This window comes from Thermobia domestica, chromosome 7 (assembly GCF_964235325.1).
Source record: "Thermobia domestica chromosome 7, izTheDome1.hap1.1, whole genome shotgun sequence".
Lineage (NCBI taxonomy): Eukaryota > Metazoa > Arthropoda > Insecta > Zygentoma > Lepismatidae > Thermobia > Thermobia domestica.
In genome coordinates this window covers 20,565,611-20,591,336 of record NC_137460.1, presented here as the reverse complement: position 1 = coordinate 20,591,336, position 25,726 = coordinate 20,565,611, and the positions used below count along the sequence as shown (strand labels likewise).

At 36.8% G+C, this 25,726-nt stretch overlaps 1 protein-coding gene across 1 annotated transcript in view; it reads right to left on the bottom strand.

Annotated features, from left to right (window-relative positions):
- Positions 1-25,726, bottom strand: part of LOC145689883 (GTPase-activating Rap/Ran-GAP domain-like protein 3) — a 641,847-nt gene that overhangs the window by 196,397 nt on the left and 419,724 nt on the right. Inside the window, exon 7 of the mRNA XM_081764181.1 lies at positions 1,445-1,511. Within this exon, the coding sequence (XP_081620307.1) occupies positions 1,445-1,511 (67 nt within the window). The remainder of the gene's footprint in view (positions 1-1,444; positions 1,512-25,726) is intronic.

Genomic DNA, 25,726 nt, shown 5'->3' with positions numbered 1-25,726 from the left:
AGACTTCTGTTTTTTTTATTTGTTAAAGGGTAAACTTCTTTATTCTTATATTAGGAGTTAAAAGCCATATTCCTTATTTTGTTACAAGTTTTATTATTATTATTATTATTATTATTATTATTATTATTATTATTATTATTATTATTATTATTATTATTATTATTATTATTATCAGGGAGACTGTGCCTCAAAGATGTAGAACGCTTGCTTCTGGTGTGTGGGGTTTCTGGTTCGACTCCCGGCTAAGTTAGTTTGTAGTGGACAACATCGTGTCCGTGAATTTTCTCGGGGTACTCCCGTTTCCTTCCACATTCTCCTTCCACCAATTTTTCCATTATTATTCACTTGCCTAAATCATCCGTCTCCTTTACCTTAAAAGGCACAACCGTGGGGTGTTAAACTGAAAGAAGGATTGTTATTATTTTAGAAGAATTAAAATAAAAGAATACATAATAGAATTTTATTTTAGAAGAATTAAAATAAAAGAATACATAATAAGAACTTCAGGGCAAGTCTGAAAAAAGGATACCTGTCCATGACATGGACATATATATATATCTTGAAGAAGGATCCTCTACTAGCCTAAGTCCAAATCGACGCAACTTTCTTTCCAAGCTCTCCTGAAACAAAACCTGAAAAGTCATCAATTTACCGAGCAAAGTAGCTCAAGTGGTAGAGCATTGGCTTCGCATTCGGGAGGTCGCGGGTTCGATTCCCGCTGCCGACCATTCTGACTGGGGTTTTCCAGGGTTTTCCTCATTCCTACCAGGCAAATGCCGGGATGGTACCTACTTCAAACAGGCCCTGGCCGACACCTTTCCAAATCCTTTCCATTGTTATTGTTGTTGTTAGATATCTAGTATAAAATGGCCTCTGAGCTGTATCTGATGATTGTTAAATAAATAAATAAGTAAATTTCAGTCAGATACAAGGATACCGTACATTACACAAAAATGAGATGAAGGAACCATGAGCGATTCCAGTAAATGCGTTTCAGGAGACGATCCAGCCATGAAATAGACGTTAGCAGTAGTGTGTCACTAGTGCAGACGACTACTTTGAAAGATGTAAACTTATCAACACACAGTGGCGTATTTACGATTTTGTATCGGGGGGGCTTAGCTAACTTTATTCCTGGAAATGTGAAAATTCTGCAAGATATTTCATTTACTTTAATATAGTAAATAAAATTTCGGAGGGGGCTTAAGCCCGGAAGCCCCACTCTAAATACGCCACTGTCAACATATTTGGTTTAGCTGCAGTTTGATCTTCCTTAAACTTTAAAATCTGAATTTAGAGAGAAAAATGTAGATTTATAATAATAATAATAATAATAATAATAATAATAATAATAATAATAATAATAATAATAATAATAATAATAATAATAATACTGAAAGAAAACTGCAAGGTTTGAAAATTACATACAATATTCTTAACTTACCTTCTGAATATCGGGTGGAAAAACTTCCTTTGGACCCTTTTCGAATTTCTCCATGTTGGGGAAATTGCTGAAAATAAATAAATTAATTAAGAATAATAGCAAATCAAGTATACTGTAATTAGGGCAGATACTTATAACAGAAACGTGGTAAACAATATACGATAAACATTGATGGAGTCCTACTGAAATAAGTACAAAGAGACAAGGAAACAATTTGAGTTGGTTTCACATCATTCTATCCTTTACTTGTATTTCTGTACACGAGTTCTTGCCAATAATACAGGAAACGTATCAATGAATGCAGAAACATTTTAAGAAGATTTCGTGTCATATATTCTCTGGTAATACTTGATTTCTCTCACTGCCTCTACAACACAAGTTCATATAAGGAATGAGACGGCAGACAAAGTTACAGAGATTGTTTTCGATCTATGGTAACAAATGTGACATATGCCTGGAGTGCCGTGGAAAAGCGGACGGAAGCGAACTGAACTGCAGCAATGAGAGAAATTCTTCGGAAATGTCGTGAAATGTTCTCACGTACAGAGTGCGTAAAATGCTGCAAATACCACTAACACTAGCAAGGATACATTACAGCTCTTTTCGATGTAAAGTACTCCAAATACAGGATTATAGGGCAATGTAAGTGGGGTGGTTCCAGGCCGGTAGCCAGCCCAAAAATGTCGGGGGGGGGGCAGCTGAAGTTAGGGGGGGCGATCCAATCATATTATAGTTCATTTGCAAGCCTAATGTGAAAATTTTTAGGGAGACCAGCAAAAATTTTAGGGGAGACCGCCCCCTGGATACGGGCCTGGGATGGTTTCAGAATATCTAAGAAAGTCAATTCCTGTGCTGAATCAAAATGGTGAGAGTAGACTGGGACTGCTTCTAGAGGGAATGAAATAGAGAAGTTCCTTCCTAGTCGGGATTCTGAAAGTAATTACTCTTGTCGCTGGGCCGAATCCACCAATAAAGAGAGAGAGTGCATTGAAACTAGGAAACGACTTGAAAATGGTAATCACCATTAGTGATCGGAATTTCAATCTAAACATCTAAACAATTGATGCAAAAGTCGAGTTCAAAAGTTGTTATCAGAGCACATTGCTCAACATACCACGAACCGTTGTAAGCTGTTTGATTTCCCCAAGGTTTCTTGATCATTGCAAGATTTACTTACAATGGCAATTAAACCATCCGCCGCGTAGCTAAAAATGTCAAAGTCAACTCGGCCTATTATCAGACGGCCGTCTTGACTCGCTGTTGTTTTCCACAAAACTGGTGCACATTCTCATAAAATATTGCTACCTACTTCCAGCCGCTAATTTTGGCAAATATTGAGCGCGTACAGGAATACATGCCATCCCTATACAGACATATCTGTCAAGTTACCTGGGGTCTCGCCGGTGGGTTACTGCACCTTTGAGTTTTTGAAAAGGACCGATCTCTCACATAGTAAATGGCCTCTGGAAAGCCTGCCAGAAAGAATGGAGTTATCTCGACTGATCGAACGGAAACTCCTGCAGAGAACAGCCCGACTCAAGACTATTACAACCCCGATGGTGACGGCATACTGTTTCATCAAGTACAGTGTGTTTACTTTTGTTATCATAGGTCGAAAACAACCTCGGTAATTGTACTATTGTAAGAAGGTTAATACACAGTTTTGTTAAGAAAATTAACAAACCAAGTTAATTTTAACAGCCATGATCTCTAAAGTACGCAAAAAAAAAAAATCCAGTTAAAATAAAGATCTCGATTGGTCAAACCAAATTTAAATTTGTTTGATTTAATTCTAACCCATGAATAAGAATAGAAAGATTTTACAAAATCTGACTGATTGTTTTTTTTTTTTTTTTTTTTTTTTTTTTTAAATAAGACTGTACTGAAGGAGAATGGGATTGAAATTCTGCTGTTGTCTTAGCTCCGTTCACGTACACTCATGTCCAAAATTATTGTCGCATGCCTATAAATATGTTGTTGTAGGAATATAATTTGATAACGAATTCGCCCGGTATTTCTTATAATGTTACTACGTGTATAATCGGCAAAGACATGTATAAGGTTAATTTCATGTCAAAGGAGCAGTAAAAAAGAACAATAAAACGAAAATAAAGCTTTCTTGTCCATTAAGCTACATTTTGTTTTACTCATTCTAATTTTCGTATTTATAATTCTTTTGCTATGAAATTTAGCATAAATATACATTTCCCAATTATACACATAGTATCAGTATTAAAAGTACCCTACTAAATCATTATCAAATTATATTCTTACAAGAAGACAGTTATAGATATGCGACAATCATTTTGGACATGAGTGTACATATAACTTATTATAACGTACAAAAGATTTATTCAATTTAAAATAGACTTTTTCTCTCTTGCGGTATAAAATCATATATGACCTTTGACTTAGCTTGGTTAATTAGAGTTTAGGCATTCTTTTCAGCAGCGAGGCTATATAAGACGCGGGCCCACAACTTAACGTAGGATCCGAAGCACATGAACTCCCTCCAAAGGAGCGTATGCTAACCATGAGAGAGCCAAAGAGAGCCCATATGTGCTCTTATATGAAAGATTGTCGTATGTGTATCTGGTCTCGAGTTTGATCCAGGGACCCCTGCGCGCTGTCATTGGTACACGCGGTCTCAGGTTCGATTCCCAGTGGAGAAGCACAAATATTTAATATTCACTGTCACTAGTCATTCGGCTTCTTTAGTTTAAAGAGCATAACCGTGGAACGTTAAACTTTAAAAAAAAAAAAGTTTTTTTTTTCATTTCATTTCGATTCACGGTGTCACTAATATTTTCGGTACTGACCAAACATCATATTGTAACCAACTAGAGGTCTGGGTCCATGTTCGGACAGCTCGTGGTATTACCAATAAGTATACTCCTGATACTTTAACTTACCTGGACAGGATGACGAAGACCTCTCCAAAGAAGATTACAAACTGTTTCCCAAAAAGCTCGTCGGTCTCAATAATGAGATGAGCATTAGGCGCCGAGAGGTTCGGGTGTCTCGTCTCGAAAACCTCACGGACGATCAGACGGTCATCCAGACCATAACACACGCAAACATCACTCATACAAACAACGAAAACACACTGGATTAATTGACACTATACTTATTTATTAGAACACTATTTTGAAAAAAAAAAATAACGAAGAGAAATGAATACAACACTGGACACTAATAAATTTTGCCGTTGAAATTACGTTTTGCCCTATTCGGGAGATATAGCCCTTTCTATGTATATATGATTATAATTCGGGTATCACTATAAATACTTTGCTCACACCATGAACACACTTGGGGGATTCGCATTGGGGAAAAGTTGTCTGGATCGTCCCACGATGAACCCAGTTGTTACGCTGAACAATCCTGCAGCGTAAAAGTAAATCTTGAGTAAATAAACGAAAAGAAGGTCTTCACAGTTGAATTCTGATATTGGAGGGCGCGTATATAACGTTTTAAACGCACAAGGTCTGAGGACCTAGGATTTCACTGATTGGGGCTAGCCGTCAGAAATCGTCCTTCATCGGCTAAATAGCTTGTGCCCCTTAACACAACTTATGTTTGAAGTTCAACGCGAGATGCGTGGTTGCATCTTCCAGACCTGGAGTCAAACTCCTCGAGCGTCCAAGCTCAAGGTACGGGTTGCAATGGTCAACGGAATAGTGTTGGCAGTTCATTTCAAAAATTACTCAGTTACTCACCTGTATGCACATACAAACAGAATACGGAAAACAATTTATGTTAATTTTAGTCAACTGCCCATAATGCACTAGACACTGCGATAACTTTGGCGTGAGAAAGTACAGATAACGGGCTGGAATACAACGCAGTTGGTGCCACTTCGGCTACTGGGACATCTGGTCAGCCCATATTTCTCTAATCTATTATAATGTTTCCATAAGCGATTAAAGAAAGCACTTAATTCAGTTCCCAATAACTATAGAATATATACTGTGTATATAATGAGTCAGGGAGAAACACTGAAATGGTTAGTCACTAACTGAAATGTTCTCAGCAAAATCAATGTTTTAAATATATATATGAAAAAACGATGAAAGACTTCTTTGTCCAATTGTGTGGGAAAGAAGCAATTCCCACCAAAGAAAGAACTTATGTGCGTTGCAGAATAAAGTACAAATCGAAAATAATAATCACTGTCTTCACGAAATATACAGGGCGTCCACAAAAATACTTCTATAACCTGGTGGCGGTTATAGATTGGTGTCCGAAAGTGGAACGACCTGTCAAGTGCACACGTAGACAGGTTGAGAACCCTTGGCCGTCTGACGAAGTATGAATAAAATTAGGTTTTTCACCTGAAAATTTAAAATAAGTTAGTTGGCAACACTGTCATATGGTGTGAGACTTACGTGTATGAACGTTGAATGGTTTTTCACCTGAAAAAGGCTATTTAAAATAATTAAGTAACTTGTTCACTCACTACAACATGATGAGGTTCCTGCATGAGCAATGTCCAATCCAAATGTTCCATGAAGTAATAAGATCCTCTTGAACAATTGGTGCAGTTGGGTTTCCTTATCTTCCGTTTCTTCACATGTTGAAACCATGCTGTCTTCCTGTGTGAGTATCCTCCATGATTCTCCAACGATGAGTTGATGAGGGGAGAAGGGGAGATTTTTTTTTTTTTTTTTTTAACACTGGTGTGAGAAACGAAGTACGGTTACAACACCTGTATGATAACTTTTTTTTTTTTTTAAGTTCGCAGAAAGCGTTTGTAGGGCTATTAAAATTCTTTTTTTTTTTTTTTTTAACACGCAAATACTTTTGGTAAAATGTTTAAGTGTTCCGTTTCGATCACTATACTTTGTGCAATATGGAGTAAATGTATTATAGGGCTATTTAAATGCTTTTTTTTTTTTTAAAAAAAAACACACTAATAAATTCTTTTCATAAAATATTTAAGTGTTCCGTTTCGATCACTATTTTGTGCAATATGAAACAAATATACACACTCAATAACTATTCATGAAAACATCGACTTAAAGAGTTATCAAATATCTCAATAAAAATTAGTAAATATACTGATATCTGTATTTAAAATATCAAAATATGAATGAATATGCAAATAGCAAACATGTTAAAGGTACTAAAATATTAAAATTATTATTAAAGTTTCAATATTACTATAATGTATTTGAAAAATATGAAAATCATTGAAAAAGTAAAATGAATGGAAATGTAAACACATGATAAATTGACAATATATAAACAAAATAAGATTTTCACCTGTATGTCCCCTTTTTTTTTTTTTTTAACTGTGCCTCGTGTTGTTTGGCAGAAAAGAACGAAAAATCGTTTTTCAAATAAAAAAAAATAAACTTAAGTGTCAAAATTGACGTTCATAGTAATTCCAAGAAATAAGCATGATTCTGCATATCAAAGAAAAAGATTGTGATTTCGTTGACATGTATGAAGAAAATTCGGCACGCCATAAGATCAAATGCCATCTGCTCGTCGTGAAAATCGAGACTTTAATTCAATAATGCTCAATACAACAAATGATTCATTCTGAAACAAAGTTATTATTAGCTTAGGCCTAGAATAATGGTTGTTGTTCACTTCCAAAAACGTAAACATTGTAGGGTTACCAGAATAGATGGGTATTATCTGCAAAAAATTTGTTAATAAAGCGTTGAAAACTATTCAATATTGATCCAAGTTTTTCAAAGGTCTGAATCAAGGAAGTTGACTCACTAGTCCAAACATTCCTGAAAATAAATGGTCATTACACCATGAATTGACCAAAACCATAGGTGGGAAAAATGTGTAATACTACACGTACTTACACACACAATATGCCATCGACACCTGCGAGGCAAAAAAAAAAACTAGAAACGAGGAAGGCCTGCAACCCTAGGCACTTACAAAATTGTTTCTGCACAAAACTGAAATATAAACATTAATATTCAGTAAACTACGCGTATGTTCCCTGGAACATAACATACGTCTTCCACCTAGAAAAAATGTGTAAACACACAAAATACAAATGCTCTCGTAGCATCGTAAAGATATGTCTCTATAAGACAAAATACATGAGACCTACTAAGAGAAAAACATGAGATACAAACAAGAATATAGTCAACGACATTACAACTTTCTGGTTGGTCTGAAACATCCAATTAAATTCCCTACAAAACAGCTGTAACAAGCTTCCTTAGGCATCTTCGCTACAAATATTCAAAATGGTCTTATTAACACATTAAAATTCAGTCATCGAGCATACGAAATAATTGACAAAGTCATTTTCATAAAACATTATGGCTTCATGCTGTTGGAAAGAAAGAAAATAAGTTTAGTTTCCAGGATCTATATCGAATTCGAATAGTTTCTAGGACATACTGGAACTAAAATACAATTTTCTCAAAATTAACATGAAAAATAAACATTACAACTCATTAGCATACAAGTACACAACATAGTTACGATTCATAAACGTTAAAATATTCGCTGAAATGTTACTAGATAATAACATACTCAAAAAATCTAACCTAAGAATACACATGGTTAGTTACGGGTTACTATAAAAGAAGAAGAGAAATGAAAAACTATATTTTGCGATTGATGGCGAAAATACAGTTAGCTATGGAATATCCAATGGATTAGCCACATCCATTTTTGCAAGAGATCTGCAATTCCAGGAAATATTGCCTCCCTGAAAAAAAATATTTATCTTTATCCCCATAAAATATCCTACCCGAAGGAGTTCCCCTACGGTCGTTCAGTGGTCTAGAGAAGACGAAAAAAAATGTTAATTAGAAATTACAAGAAAATATAGAAGTTAAACATATTTCCGCATATATATTAATATGAGGGGAAAAACGACCGTTCACCATCAGAATATCTGTTCATATAGTTCCTTCTACAATAAAAGATTACTGCTTTCGTTCGGAGAATTATACTATTCACACGACATTCCTGCACATTCTATTACCAACAAGGAAATGTCTGTTATCACTTGTTTAAGGCTTAGCCTACTTTCCGTTCTAAACTTTTCTCTTCGAACAAAATATATCATGTCACATCCTGGAAATTCAAATAAAGTCAAAATCGGGTAAATGACGTAAATGAGGTTCAATAAAATTACAGTAAACACTTCAAAATGAAAACGAAAATCTAAGATTAAAACTAAAAAATAACATTGATAATCGTAAAATTCCATATTTTACGCATGAGATTACATACTAAGTTTCAATGACAAATATACACGTGTACAGTATATATAATTAACAACTAAAAATTTTCTTATCTATACATTCTACTTTTCTTAAAGGGAAATCAAACATTAATTCTAAGTCATACGTATGATAACATCTTTAAGAATTTGGAAAGTGGGAAGGGATTCTAGAAAGGGATTTAAAATTTAAAACATTTAATAAAAATATGTTATAAGGCCAAAATATCTTCCCACTGGCTGAAGGTACGGATATCTCGCCAAGATATCAAACCGTTTTTGGATAAGTACGGTCCCTCTACGTATATGATTACATACTAAATTTTAATTATAAACATACAACTATATATATAAGTAACAACTAAAATTTTTCTGATTCTGCGCATCTGGATACATTATTCTTTTTTTTTTTTCTAAAAGAAAATCAAACATTAATTGTGAATAACCTGTAATAACATATTTAAGAATTTCGAAAGTGGGAAGGGATCCTAAAAAGGGATTTTAAAATTTAAAATACAATAAAAATATATATTATAACGCCAAAACATCTTCCCACTAGCTAGGAATACGGAACTACGCCACTAGTTCAAATTGCTTTTGGATAAATGCAATCTCCCTACGTATGTGATACGTTAATTATTTACTAAAAGATCTAAATTCAAACATCTGAAATGAAAACAAGAAAAAATTAATGACATTAAACTAATAGTAAGTCATTAGTAAGGTTTGCAACACTCATACACAGCTGACTGAGGTGTGAAGTGCTACACGGAGCAAAGACAGAAAAAGAAAAGAATTAATCAGCTGTATATCACCCGTTATTCGTAACCATAAACACAAGTGGTTCTACAGTCTGGCGACTGCCTTATCGAAACAAGAAAAAGAAAGAAAAACATGTTATCTACTCTTTGCCGAACAGTTAAAGGCTGGAAGCAAAAATGAGTTTAAAAGAAATGCGTAGTTCTTCTTTTCGTGTCCAGGTGTTTTATCCACAACTAAAAGCAAAAAGGAAGAAAATGAATACATGTTTATCGCTTAGAAATGCGTCGCTCTCCTAGGAGAAAAAATTGTATCAACACACAAAGTCTTGGTTACTTTTTTTTTTTTATGATTACTGTTTCTGCTTTGATAATTACGGTTTGTTTGTCTATTTCTACGATGGTTACCTCTCCGTACAAATCTATGCTTAATGTCACACAAATTGCGGTTCCTGTCTAGTATGTGATAACTCAGGTTACGTGGCCGTGATTTACGACTTCTTTTGTATTTGTTATTCTTTCGTATGCGCTCTTGGTTCTGATTCCCTTTAAATTTTGTATTGTTTAACATCTGGTCTTCGTATCTTTGCCTACTGCTATAACTGTAACCTCGTTTACGCTTTTTCTCTCTGTGGTTTGTGATAGTTATTTTTGTGCGCTTACGACCTCTGTCGTCTACAATCATTTGTTCGTGGATTTCACTACTTCTACTACAAGCGACGTCACTAGTACTGCTATTAGGGATGTTATTAAATTCTGAATAGATAAAATCGTTGCCAGATTTGTTACGAGGTTGGTTTAGACTACCTGTCTCTGGTTGGAGTTCAGATTCCTGAGTTTCCTTTTCATTAGCGATGTTAGTCTCTAGCTCAGGTTCCAATTCCAATGTTTTGTTTACGCTAGGAATATCAGTCACTAATTGAGGTTCAAATTCCGGTGTTTTGTTTTCAGCGCTCTCTGTTTCTTGGCTCTTTTCAGTATTTACTATTTGCTGACTATTTTCACGAAACACATCTCGTAAATTGTCTATCTTTTGACCTAATTCGCTCTTTACCTCAGCAAAAGTCTCTTTAATTTCAGCACGGTACTTTCTATTCTCTTTTTTTAAATTTTCAAAAGTCTCTTCAAAAATTAACTTTAGTTTCCGGAATATATCTGCCTCGTTGTATGCCATCTTAAACAAAATAGAATAAACTATTAATAAAACATATTAAAATCACCTGAAAGAGAATATTTTTTCAAATTCCTGGTACTGAGCTGAAAGAGAAATGATATATTAAAATATTTATCTTATGAGTATTCGAGCACCAACGGTCTCGATTCGGGTCGGTAGTTCGGGCGTCATTTATTTGTAATCGACTAGGTGTTCGAGTCGCTGTTCGGGCGGCCATTTATTTGTAACCGTCCTCAGTTCGTGGTCCATGTTCGGGCAGCTATTTATTTGTAACCAACTAGAGGTCTGGGTCCATGTTCGGACAGCTCGTGGTATTACCAATAAGTATACTCCTGATACTTTAACTTACCTGGACAGGATGACGAAGACCTCTCCAAAGAAGATTACAAACTGTTTCCCAAAAAGCTCGTCGGTCTCAATAATGAGATGAGCATTAGGCGCCGAGAGGTTCGGGTGTCTCGTCTCGAAAACCTCACGGACGATCAGACGGTCATCCAGACCATAACACACGCAAACATCACTCATACAAACAACGAAAACACACTGGATTAATTGACACTATACTTATTTATTAGAACACTATTTTGAAAAAAAAAAATAACGAAGAGAAATGAATACAACACTGGACACTAATAAATTTTGCCGTTGAAATTACGTTTTGCCCTATTCGGGAGATATAGCCCTTTCTATGTATATATGATTATAATTCGGGTATCACTATAAATACTTTGCTCACACCATGAACACACTTGGGGGATTCGCATTGGGGAAAAGTTGTCTGGATCGTCCCACGATGAACCCAGTTGTTACGCTGAACAATCCTGCAGCGTAAAAGTAAATCTTGAGTAAATAAACGAAAAGAAGGTCTTCACAGTTGAATTCTGATATTGGAGGGCGCGTATATAACGTTTTAAACGCACAAGGTCTGAGGACCTAGGATTTCACTGATTGGGGCTAGCCGTCAGAAATCGTCCTTCATCGGCTAAATAGCTTGTGCCCCTTAACACAACTTATGTTTGAAGTTCAACGCGAGATGCGTGGTTGCATCTTCCAGACCTGGAGTCAAACTCCTCGAGCGTCCAAGCTCAAGGTACGGGTTGCAATGGTCAACGGAATAGTGTTGGCAGTTCATTTCAAAAATTACTCAGTTACTCACCTGTATGCACATACAAACAGAATACGGAAAACAATTTATGTTAATTTTAGTCAACTGCCCATAATGCACTAGACACTGCGATAACTTTGGCGTGAGAAAGTACAGATAACGGGCTGGAATACAACGCAGTTGGTGCCACTTCGGCTACTGGGACATCTGGTCAGCCCATATTTCTCTAATCTATTATAATGTTTCCATAAGCGATTAAAGAAAGCACTTAATTCAGTTCCCAATAACTATAGAATATATACTGTGTATATAATGAGTCAGGGAGAAACACTGAAATGGTTAGTCACTAACTGAAATGTTCTCAGCAAAATCAATGTTTTAAATATATATATGAAAAAACGATGAAAGACTTCTTTGTCCAATTGTGTGGGAAAGAAGCAATTCCCACCAAAGAAAGAACTTATGTGCGTTGCAGAATAAAGTACAAATCGAAAATAATAATCACTGTCTTCACGAAATATACAGGGCGTCCACAAAAATACTTCTATAACCTGGTGGCGGTTATAATATAATGCAATTAGTGCTTGAAATAAGAGGTATGAACTCCAGCATAGAAAGCCAGAACAAATAAATTTAGGGAACCAACGGCTTTTGTGGTGGAAGAAGTGCTGTGCCGTGGAAAATCAGCGCCCGGGGCGAGAGTATACGATGGCGCCCCCATACATATATTCCAAGTATTTTTCCCCTTTCTTTCGCCCCTTTCTCTCACGATTTTTCGCCCCCTTACTTCGGCGCCCGGGGCCGTCGCCCCGCTCGCCCCCCACGGCACGGCCCTGGGTGGAAGACAATTGGTTCCTCATTGAATTACTTTCAGGTAGGACCTCGTATATTCACAGTATAAATATATTATTTGGTGAATTTTACTTATCACAACCAGTTAAAAGAAAAACAAAATGTTCAATGACCTTTTCAGGAAGAGAAATGACAGTAGTAAATGCCAGAAAGATTTTTGTTACGTTTTCAGAGAGTAGGCAATTGATTGTTGTATGCCACACATAATCTATGAAGGCAATCAATTTTGTTTGCCGTACGTTCTGTTTAAAAATAAATCACCATCATACTGTGTGAATACTGCGTGATTGAGTAAAGTGCGGAACTCGTATATACATACAAAGCACCTTCCTTCCTATACAAAAATATCGCCATTGAAAAAGCCTGTTAAAAAAAAAGTGACCTTTCACTCGCCATTTACACTGTATTGATCTCTCTTACACGCACAAATATTTACAGAATCCATCTCTCCCAACCCCTGTAACACTCACACACCTTTACATCTCTGTCCAACACACCCACACACATGGTAAGTTACTACTATGACCGAAAGAAAAAGAAAACACTTTTCATAAGTTTCTTTTGCAAACTTCCTTACAATATCAGCACAGCATGCATTTTCTTGTTCTATTTTTGAAAAGACAATGGTATATGGTATAACCATAACACCTCCGAAATAGAACAGCAAAATTACCCTCACTAGGTGGCAGAAATGGCCTATGTGATTAATGAATTCCATTTAAATAAATGGCGTAGATTGCCGACAATCAACAATGTATCCTGCTGTAGCGGCATATCCTCCCGTCGCGTCCAGACCTGTCTCCACCGTTGCATACCTACCAGGATAAATGATGTGCTTTTTATACTTTTTTCCCTTTCCTTTTCATTTCGGTCGACACAGAGTGGGTAAAAAAATTGGAGAAAAAGTAGTAATATGTGGATGGGCTAACTAACATATACAAAAAATGTATTTTGTTTTTTTTTTTTAAAAAAACTAAACAGTTTGATTAATGAGAATACTAGTATCTTTGTTGCTTTTTAAATGACAGACGCGGCTAAAAGCGTTTGTAAAGTGGCCTGTTTTATCACTGTAGCTAAAAATCGTATTTTGCACTGTTCACAAACACACTACAGCACGTAGGCTGATTAATAGCGTAGATGCTGTCGAGATCAAAATAGCTTTTTATCTTTTTTTTTTCATTCAAAAAGCTAACCATACCCAAACATGTAGGTGTCACACTAAGGTTTTGTAAAGTCACTTTTTATTAGAGGCACTAACATAGCTGTTTTATGTCGTTCATTCGTAAAATGTGAGTTATATTTTTACTCTAGCGGTAATGACACAAATACCACTCTGATGTGACATTAAGAATGACAAATATGAGTTTCAAGTGGAGAGAAAGAGGGGAAAAGGGAAATATCGCCCAACGAAATTGGTGTAGCCTACATAAACATTGTTTACATTTGGTATACCTTTATCTTTAAAGATATCCTCACCTGACAAACTATCGAATTGAAATTGAACATTTTAAAATTTATGTTTATTACTCATTAGTTTCGTGCTGTGCAACCGGATTACTGGCATCAGCTAAAGCAGGGTTTCTTAACTTTGGGGTCGCGAAGATACGCAAAAGATGAATGAACTGACCTAATTTGGTTTTAATCCATTCGCTTTTAGGGAAGTTTGTGTATCCACTATATACTAGAAATGGATTCTACTATTATAGAAATAGATGGATATCGTGAAATCTCCACAATAGTTATATTAAAAATTCCACACAAGCTTATTACAAACCAGAAATTATAAAGGGGTCATTGGTAAGGGAACCGGTCAAAACACCCACAGCCAAATCCCCCACACTCAAGAAATGTCAAAACGCCCACACGATCGGTCATAACCCCCACACAAATGGACAAATCTCCCAAACGCACGAACGGCCAAAACCCCCACAGCCAAAACCCCCCACACTCAAGAAATGTCAAAACGCCCACACGATCGGTCATAACCCCCACACAAATGGACAAAACAGCCACACATAGCAACGGTCACAATCCCCACATAAATGGACAAAACCCCCACACAAATGGACAAAACTCCCACATGCAGAAATAGTCACAACTGCCACACAAATTGACAAAACCCCCATACTCATGTAGTGCCCTTGTACTTTTTAATAACATTTTTTATTCCACTTAAACTGATGTTGCAACTATTCTTCTTGGGCGTCATAAAGAGCCGCAACAAAGACGTGAAATGACGATCATTTCAGAGTGTGGGGGATTTGTCCGATTTTGTGGGAGTTTTGTCCATTTATGTGGGGATTATGACCGTTGCTATGTGTGGCTGTTTTGTCCATTTGTGTGGGGGTTATGACCGTTGGGAGTTATGACCGCTTACCTATGTGGGTGTTTTGACATTTCTTGAGTGTGGAAGTTTTGGCTGTGGGGGTTTTGACCGTTCGTGCGTTTGGGAGATTTGTCCATTTGTGTGGGGGTTATGACCGATTGTGTGGGCGTTTTGACATTTCTTGAGTGTGGGGGTTTTGGCTGTGGGGGTTTTGACCGTTCGTGCGTTTGGGAGATTTGTCCATTTGTGTGGGGGTTATGACCGTTTGTGTGGGTGTTTTGACATTTCTTGAGTGTGGGGGTTTTGGCTGTGGGGGTTTTGACCTAGACCCGTTGGTAAGAGGGTGTGATAAAATTGGGTTCGCGAAAGGAATTAGGTTGAGAACCACTGAGCTAAAGAAAACTAAATTCTAACTGAAAATTAAAAACTGTTTATTCTAGCCTTGAAACTATGTTAACAAGGACCGATCTTAAGCAATTTGCCACCCAGTGCAATAGCAGCATTTGCTACTACTTCTTACCTAGAAAGAACACATCTTAAAAGCCATGATTTTGAGCACGTTACTCCATCAGTTAGTAGCGTTAACGGAAATATAGAATTCACCAAATAATAATAATAATAATAATAATAATAATAATAATAATAATAATAATAATAATAATAATAATAATAATAATAATAATAATAATAATAATAATGCGTCAGTGAAAACGTAGTATGAAGTCAGAATTAAGTTTGAACTAGTGTTAACGCTTGCTGCTCCATGTAAATTCACGTGCGGCACATATGGTAGAGCCCTGCATATAACCTATATATTGTGAACTTCTGCTTGTGCAGGTAGAGCTAAGGTAGAGAGCAAATTACAGTCCGAAATCGTTTTTTCCACTACTGGTTTTTATTACAAAATCCACCATAAACAGTATATTACAAAAATGTTACTATATCGTAAATTCTCTAATACTGGGTTAATAGAAAGGTGATCCAAAGTGCAAGCAGTCTATAGCAAGACCTCCACAAAACTCTAAAGCAAGCTAAGTAGAGTGGATTTTAGGATCCCCTGTGCTCCGAAGCAAGCAGTGAGGGGGTTAAGAGTCACAAAACTCCGAAGCAAGCTAGGTGGCTGAGGTTAGAATGCCCAACAGAACTCCGAGCAAGCTAAAAGGAGAGATGGGAAGCCTAGAGTTCCGATGCAAACTAGAGGCTTTGGGATATGTATCTCCTAGAACTCCAGAGCAAGCTAGAGGAGGGAAAGCCAGTCGCAGACTGATGTCTTCCCTTGGAATCTGTATATTTGCTTTGTAGTAATCAAAGTTAAAACCGGAAATGATTAATTTCTATCACTTTAGTGTGAATTTCACCTACATCCACAAACTTGTATACATAACTTTCGTCTCTGTATTTGATGGTCAAAATTATTCACGAAGATGCCTCAAGTACGTTGTTATTGAGATTTTTCTCTTCTAATCACACCAACACATATATACATTCGGACTGATAGGACAAATATACAGGGTGGCTCACGAAAAACGAGTCCGCTTCTCAAACTGACATCACACACTCGTCTGTACCTAATCCTCACGGCTCTATACTGTCGTGGGTATGCAACAACAATGAGGTCACTTCCTACCTAACTGTCTAACGCACAATCAATAGCAACAATTACTAGTGCCAACTGCGCCGACAACAATAAGAAATTTTCATTGCAAACATGGAGGCGGGGTTGGTTTTTCATGGGCCACCCGTTATAAAGGAGAATTGTTAAACTAAAGTCTTTAAAAGTGAAGTTTCAAACATAATTAGCACTTGAATTGACCTGCGTTTTTATCATTATATTTTGATAGAAATACGAATCCAAAAGGGAGGGAACGGAATTTAAAATAACGATTGCACCGTTTGAAATTAAATTAGCACTTGGGTCGAGCTGTTTTTTAAAACAACTTCATTTTTATTTAATTACCCATCCTAATGGAAGGGAAAGGAGTTAAAATACAACTTCTCTTCAGAAATTCGGTGAATAACGTTATATTTCTCACGGCCGTAAGATTGCGCCACAGTCGCATCCCGCTCCAGACAGTCAACACATGAATAAACAAGTTCCCGAGCGGCGGAACTTTAAGTGTGCTTAACTATAACAGTACATTGTAGAGTGAGGGTGTAGTGCACGTGGCCAAAAACCATAAATGGATACCAAAATGGACCAGCGAACGAATATACTTTTCTGTTTCAAACTTGGAAAATCAGTGAACGAGACTCATGAAACGCTGACAACAGTTTACGAGGAACATGTTGTCACCTTAAAGTGTGTTTATGAGTGATTTAAACGTCTCTGAGAAGGGCGGAACATCATGAAAGACGCCCTCCCAACTGGCCAGCCTGCAACTGAACGTATCCCGGACAACGTACAGAAAGTGAAGGAACTTTTGGCTCAGGATCATCGTGTGACAGTACGAATGATAGCAGAGAAAGTGGAAAGTGGTCGCGAGATCCCTTATCTCATAGTGACCCAGGATTTGGGTAAAGATAAGGTTTGCTCCCACCTAGTGCCCCACACTTTGACGCCGGAACAAATGCAACATTGGTTTGACGTCTGTAGAGACGTCATCAACTGGACGGATCGAGACCCGAAATTCCTGAAAACCATTGTCATGGGAGACGAGACTTGGTGTCTGAGGCACGGCCCCCAAAGGTAAGCATCAAAGTATGGAGTGGTGAGGTCAAAGATCACTGAAAAGCAAGAAGGTGCGTAGTGAGAGATTCCACATCAAGACAATGCTCGTGGTACTTCGACTCTGAGGGTCTTATGCATTAAGAACTCTTCCCCGAGAGTACTATATTAAATGCTGCTACGTACGTGCAAATACTGGAACGTCTGCTGTAACGGATCAAGCTCCAGTACCGCTGAAGGCTATCCCTAAAGACGAGTAAGCCAAGAATCTTTAGGACTTGTACAGCCGTTCCCAGAAGTGCATTATCATCAATTCGGATTACTTCGAAGGACAGTAACCGCTGTTTCAAAACAATTCATTTGAAATATTGACACAGCCACCGAAATCTGCGGACAGAGGTTGTATACCTACCAGTGACTGGCCAGCTTTAATTTCTTGGAGGGTAAAATAGAGAGGCAGGAAAAATTTTGGGGAACAGTTATTTTTTGGATACCTACAAGGATAGTTTTATATTACCTGACCTACATCACAATCCGCCATGTCTAGAGGGGGGAGGAGCAGTTGAGGACGGGAGACGTGGCCACCAGGGGCAGCCTCGTGCCCCCTCTGGCGTCTTCACTGCTTTCAAATATTTCTTATAATATATTCTTTCCATACGAAGTACGGTCATTTCGGCTAAAGGCATAAATTTGAAAACAAAAAATTATTTTCGTAACATTGACTGATTAACTTTTACATTTGTAGACAACATAAGCCCAAGGTCATCTTTGGTGCGAATTGAATGTAGTAGCCCCTACTGGCGCTAATAAATAACAAGGAACAACTGAAGTTTGCCTAGTAGACAATTCTTTCACGAGTTTAACCACAAACAAGATACGATATTTTGAGACACTGCACTCAAAGGATTTCCGAACCAACTTAGTTTCAGCCACTTCTGTTGCTAACTAAGAGCCTGGAGGAAGTTTGTGGTTATCTTCCATTGTGCTAAGTGAACACTGATGTAAATATAATCTGTATCCCAAACTCCTTCTATCTTACGTAATACGGACTAGAAGAGTATATACCCTTACTGTTGTCTGTATCTGGTAAACCCGATCTTACACAACTAAATCATGTAAGGCGTTACGTGTAACGGAATCCTGGTAACAGAGCCAACAAAAACAAGGAACTTTATTACCATCTTTTATCGCTAACGTCCTGCCGACTCGCACTAAACAAACGACAAACTTTCCTAGTTTACACATTTTTCTTTTAAGGTTTCGTTGTTTCAGAGGAAGAGGTTCATAAATTACTTAATACTACAAGCTTCAAGAGGGATAAAAGTGAGTAGATAATAGAATACGGAGCGTACAATTATATATCTTCAGACGTCTGCCTAACGGAAAACAAACTGACAATCTTATCATGGTGGCAACCTTGCACTGATAAAAAAAAAAGCAAAGAGAATGAATAGTAGCATTATTTCATGGTTTACTGGGGGGGGAGCGGGAGGATACGGAAGACAATCTTTTCACTGGTATATTACTACAATAGCTATTGATTAAAATGTATTCATCTCGGGCTTAATGGGAAATTGCCTCCTCCCTGACACAATAAATTACGCCATTGGAAGGGAGGTAATATGTTTTTTAAAGTACATTAATTCGATAATACGCGGAGAGTGTCGGCTCTAGCTTGGAGCCGCGGAGCCTAGTACTTGAAAAATTTGCTTTCGTTCTAGAGTTGGCGTGTGGAGTAACGGACGAATGGTCCAACAACACAATTTTATCAAACTTATAAAGTCCCACTGCGGGATTCTAATAGAATAGATGAGTTATAATCTTTTCACTATTGTAATATAGACGAGACCTGCTAGCAGGGTGTAATCACAAAGCAGTCGACTGATTACCCTGGTTGCAACTATCCGATGATGTTTTCAGTAAGGAAATGAAATACCGTAATGAAACAATATAATTCAGCGCTTTCAAGGCAAAATATTTTATTAACTGGACGGGTAAAAGTTAAAGTAGGTTAATTCATACTTTTATAATTACACTTTCATCGAAATGAATATCCTAAGGAAGAAGGAGTTTCGAATATTTCCCAGAAACCTATTCTACCTGTGCAAAAAATAGCCACTTAATATATATATATATATATATATATATATATATATATATATATATATAGTAGCGGATCCAGGATATGATCAGGGGATGGGCTAAACCATAATTTGCCGCTTTATCCAGTGTAAAGTAGAATTGAAGCCCATTTTATCCAGTGTATACCTGAGCATCAATGGGGGGGTATAGTCCTTATAGCCCCCTTGGATCCGCCAATATATATATATATATATATATATATATATATATATATATATATATATATATATATATATATATATAGAGAGAGAGAGAGAGAGAGAGAGAGATAGATAGATAGATAGATAGATAGATAGATAGATAGATATATATAGATATAGATATAGATATAGATATAGATATATAGATATATACACGGTGTATATATAGATAGATACACCAGATAATGTAACAATTTTGCTGTAACTTTAGCTTTCGATAACGTACCTGTGAACAAATAAGATCGTGACGCGTTGTTGCCAAACTTCCGAACTCAGTGAGCGCATATTGCTACATGTTGGCATGGTTCTTTCTTCATTGAGAAAACACATCTTTGAGTTTTACGTTCCATGGTTATGTCAACTAAACTAAAGAAAACGGTGATGATGAGAAATGAATAAAAATGGTGGAATGAAGAAAGTGGGTAAAAACGGGAGAACACCGATAAAACCCATGCACACGGTGTTTGTCCACCACAAAGTCCACTTGGCGCGAGCTGGGATCGAACTACGGACCCCAAGCGCCAGAGGTGAACGCTCCACCACTGAACCACCGCGGCCCTTTTAGAACATACAGTACATCAGCTAAATCAAGATTCCCGCATCGTAGCGTTGCCACTCATTCTAAGCAGATTAGTCATCGTGAGACATACACAGTAAACTAACTGAACATCAGATGTCAAGTAAATATAGGATATTCGGGATTCTCGCAAAATAAGTGCTGCTCCGTATCACACGCCATTGAATTGGGACCGCTTTCTCCTGCTAGAGTTCCATTGTGAATTAGAATGTCGTCGAATAAACTGTTAGCTTATTAAGAAGAAAAAAAAATATATTAGTTTCGGAGCTTGCACCTTGAAAATTCAGTTTTTTCACATTAAAAGGTAAGAAAGAATTAAACTTGCTATTTTATTATATAAGGATAAGATAGCTTAATACAGTATTCTAGAACGATAGTAATGTTACGCTAAACTACATGAATTTGTTTCGTGAGTATGGTTATCTTTCCCACGTGACACCTTTTATCCTACTATTGGGTAGCGGGAATACTAAATATCAGATACCCGACATTATTAAGGTTGGTTTAAAGTAGGGTGACCAACTGTCCCGTAAAAACGGGATTGTCCCGTTTTTTCACTACCAGTCCCGGTGTCCCGAAAAATTTTCCCTGGACGCCAAAATGTCCCTATTTACGTACATTGGGTACAAAAAAGGTTTCCAATCTAAAATTTCCTAATTTATATTATTATTTTCTAAGCTATGTGATTATTTTGGAATATGTCTAATTACTGAGCAACGTCATTACGACGTTTGCGATATTGGATCTGGTGGCTGCGCTGTTTTCCCTCCTAGGTCTCCACCTCCAAGACTCCCACTCCGCAGACGACAGTGCAAGGGGCTGAAAGCCTTATATATATATATATATATATATATATATATATATATATATATATATATATATATATATATATATATATATATATATATATGAAAAATATGAAAAACAAACTGTTTTTACTTTCTCTTTCGACCGGCGGAAGACTGAGGCGCTGTCATCAATACAGTATAGTGTTTCCGTGATTTGACTAAGTGTAAGATGTAACATACTGTCATTTACGAAAGGGAAACAAAAATATAGAACTATAAAACTGAAAGTAAAAAGAAAACTCGTAAGTGAAATAATGTTTAAAAGTAAGAAAAAGCAAATAAAGGGAACTAGAATCCGATGCTGAGAGTAGTTCGTTATAAATTCTTTCGGTAACAGATTTTGTTTATTGACAGATATTGATGAATGTTTCATATATTTTTAGTAATGTTTACAAAATTTCATATTTTGTTAGTTGCTGATAGTTACTTGTTATTTAATTAATTCCACAACCTTTGCAATAGGTTTCAAAACGAGAAAGTGTAAATTTGCCCTTTTTTGTGAGAGATACAGTGAGAGAGAGAGAACGGAGAGGCAACAATATATATTTAGGGGAGCAACCTAATCAAAACTAAAAGTTGTCCCGTTTTTTCTAGTTGGCAATTTGGTCACCCTAGTTTAAAGGGACACGTTTTGCCAATAGATGTCACTACAGTCTTCATATCTCTCTTATGTATCTTTTACCTTTCACGAATATTCACGATTTCTCTTACATATTTCAACCTAGAGACTTCAAATTTTTAAAGAAGGAACTTCATAACCTAACGAAGGCAACAATCCGTGCCGATTTTTTTTACTTAGAATTTTCTTCATTGTTGGAATGGCTTGATTGTTGAAATGGATATTCAAACCTTTAAGAATAGAACTGTTTCAACAATGAGGAAAATTCTAAACAAAAAAATCGGCACGGGTTGTTATCTTCAATAGATTATGAAGTTCCTTCTGTAAAAATTTGAAGTCTCTAGGCTGAAATTTGTAAGAGAAATCGTGAATTTTCGTGAAAGGTAAAAAATACATAAGAGAGATACGAAGACTGTAGTGACATCTATCGGCAAAGCTTGTCAATTTACATTAACCTTAAGAAAACGTCCTTCTGTATTTTGTGGAGTTGATCCAGTATATCCATTGCCTCCGATGGGCACATGAATTATGTGCTGACAGTGCTAACCGGAAGAAACACGTCTGTGATATTTGAATGGAATAAGTATTGTGGTTGTAACTGTAGACTAAAATAAACTAGGTACGCATTAATTACTAATTTGTAGAGAGGCGTTGAACCTTTATTGATTATTAATGGAATCTTTTGGTGCATCACCTGTTTTCGTAAACGAACATGACATGCAAACAGGGTCGGATTCAGGATTATCTGAGGGGGGGGGTGCACTGTTAACTACCACAATAAATAGCCAATCACACTAAAACTCTTCAAAGTGACATGTCACAATATTCTTTACCCCTGACAACACTGATGCATAGAACGGAGGAAAGTATTTTGCAGAACGGAGGGTTGCAAGTATTATGCAGGAAAAAAAAATGTTATCTCCTCCTGATTTGTGTTTTCTTCCCTACTTGACAATGTTATATTGTTTTGCTTGGTGAATCCTTTTCCTTATACCTTCAGAAAATCGACTTAAACCTTTTCGTTTGCAAAGTTCTGTTTTCTTTTAAGCCCTAAACGGAAATATGATGGCAGAAAGTTTCGGAATGTGTTGCTATTTTCACTGCTAGCTTCTCATTTTAAATAGTGTATATTTACAACGAAGGGGGGGGGGTGCACGTGCATTTCCCCCTAAATCCGGCCCTGCATTCAAATAATTGAATTTGGCATTTCAGCGAAAGGCATTGTGGCTTTGAAAAATTGTGTTCGCAGAACAAAAGGAAAAAGGTTTCGCCCTATTTCTAATGCTCAAAATTCTATTTTCCATTGTTTTCAATAAGAAATTCTTTTCTAATGTTTCTAATGTTAAGTCTATGTTTATCTCATTTTCAGTGATTATTCCTCAATGATATGTCCGATTGGGACATATAAGACCTTACGACACTCGGAGCGTGCTCTCGAATCACCATGTCCAATTTGGATAACAACGGTTCAGGCATAAACGAACGCCTAACGGCTTCGCTCCAATAACTATAAGAGTATGCAATAATACGTAATAGGGTAAGTTTGGGTGAATCCGGACAATTCTGATGTTTTTTTCTTTTACTGCTACCCCACTAAACAAAAATATTCAATACTTCGTCACATTATTTAATGACGTGTTGGTATACATGTACAACTGAAATAGTTTTCCTAGAATGTCATGCTGAGAAATAAAAAATAATTTTCTGAAAGTTGGCAAAATCTTTGATTTGCAAATTTAGAATGGTAAATCCGGACAGTAGGCTGGCGATTCCGGACACTGAACCATAAAGGATGATATATACATGATAAGTGTATTTTAGCTTACTATCCTGCTACACAAACGTTCTAATATGAGCAGTAAGAATATAAATACAGTACAATTACATGATAAATACATACAAATTACTAACAGCAATTTCTATACTAATTTATTTACTGTTGAAATTGCAAGCTGAGTGCACAGTAGTGTATCTATCACTATAGTTTTTAATCATTATACATAATAATCACATTTATTTCCATTAGAATTACACTGTACTACTATTTTTACAAGTAACAACTAGATTATTTGTAAAATGTATGTGTGCACTGAAACTAGCATTTATTTTTCTTTCGTGAATCACGTCTGCCAGTTCATGAAGCAGTAGTCATAATTCAGGCACATCGTCTACAGATAAAATACGGTTCTTTACTACCGCTCACACATCTTTCATGAAACCAGGCTTTACACAGAGTACAGGGCCCCCAGGAACCGTATCTGCTTGATGATGGTGCATAATAATTCTTCCACAAAACCCATAGTTGTTTTCATCCATACCTTCGATCGTGTTTGAGGAGATATTTTGAAATATTTAATTTTTTTTTAGCAACGCCTGACCTTGGGATGTGGGTTTGCGAGAAGCAACAGCAAAAGAAGGTAAGAACTGTTTAATTGAGGAATCTGAAGGCGATTGGGACGTGTTTAGGGATGAGTATGATGGCACAGAAGAAGAATTGTTTCCAGCTGCTGGCAGATCAAGTTTATTCGACAAAAGAAATTCATGTTCCCGAACTTGTTGTGGATCAAATAGTGGCACGGAATCCATTTGCAGCAGCATAAACACTTGCGGCACGATACCAGCTTTTCGGATCTCGGATATCATTTTTGTCAGATATCCTGTTGGATATGCCTTCATCCATGAATTTGTTGCATCATATGCCTTCATACTCCACATTTAGCACTTTAAAGAATATCAAATGCAATGGGTGCAGCCGGTGGCTCGTGTGTGAAGATAAAAAGATAGCATAAATGTAATATCCATCATAAAATTGACGAGCCGACAGTGAACTGTGTGACGTATGAGCGTCTAAAATCAACAAAACGGCAGAATGTTGCAAGTTGGAATGCATGAAGCGAAGTGTTCTAACCAGGTAAGGAAACACTCTTCATTACTCCTATCATTTTTCCTCATGAGAACTTCAGAACGGTTTGGCAAACTTTGCTCGAACTCCTGTTTCTATTTCACACTCAGAAACGTGAAACGCGAGAGAGTGTTCTGAATCCTCTTAGCTGATTAATAACATTGTCCGGATTCACCTTAACGTAGTAAACGTGTCCGGATCCACCCTTTCCTAAATGTCCGGAATCGCCCATTTTAAGCATCATAAACTTGTGCACGCGTTGCGCAAGCGCGCGCAAAGCCATGGAATTCTTCCAACATGCACCGAGTAAAGTAGGGTCTTTGCTTCGATATATGTCTTACTTAACCATTTGCTGACAACCACTTCTGTGTAAAACTTTAACATATTTCACTAAAAAGTTACATGAGGTCAAAAAACGAGCATGAAGCTACCTTTTTCTTCTTCTTTCCCCCACCATCGAAACTACGTATAACGCTCTTCGCAGTTCCTACTCAGCACTGAACTGTAGGAAAGTACGATGCTTGAAATGAGCTTCACACAAGTTTCCACATTTCAGATGCGGAAAACAGTATTACTGTAAGCTTAGAATGTCCGGATTCAGCGACTGTCTGGAATCACCCAAACTATATATAGCTCTTATCAGTATGTGTAACAGTGTCAAGAATAAAGAGCCATTTGAAATTCAAGGAATTTAATTGAAATCCCATGTTAAATTTCCACCCGATATTAGGCATGTCCACTATTCGATATTAGGACGGATATTTTGAACTCCTCAAATTCGCCATTTTCAAGTTCTTTTTCTGAATATCACGCAATATCAATATCACATGAAATAAAAGGTGGGAAATTAATCAATCATATTACACATAATTATGGATTTTTGGATAATTTTCGGTAAGTTAAT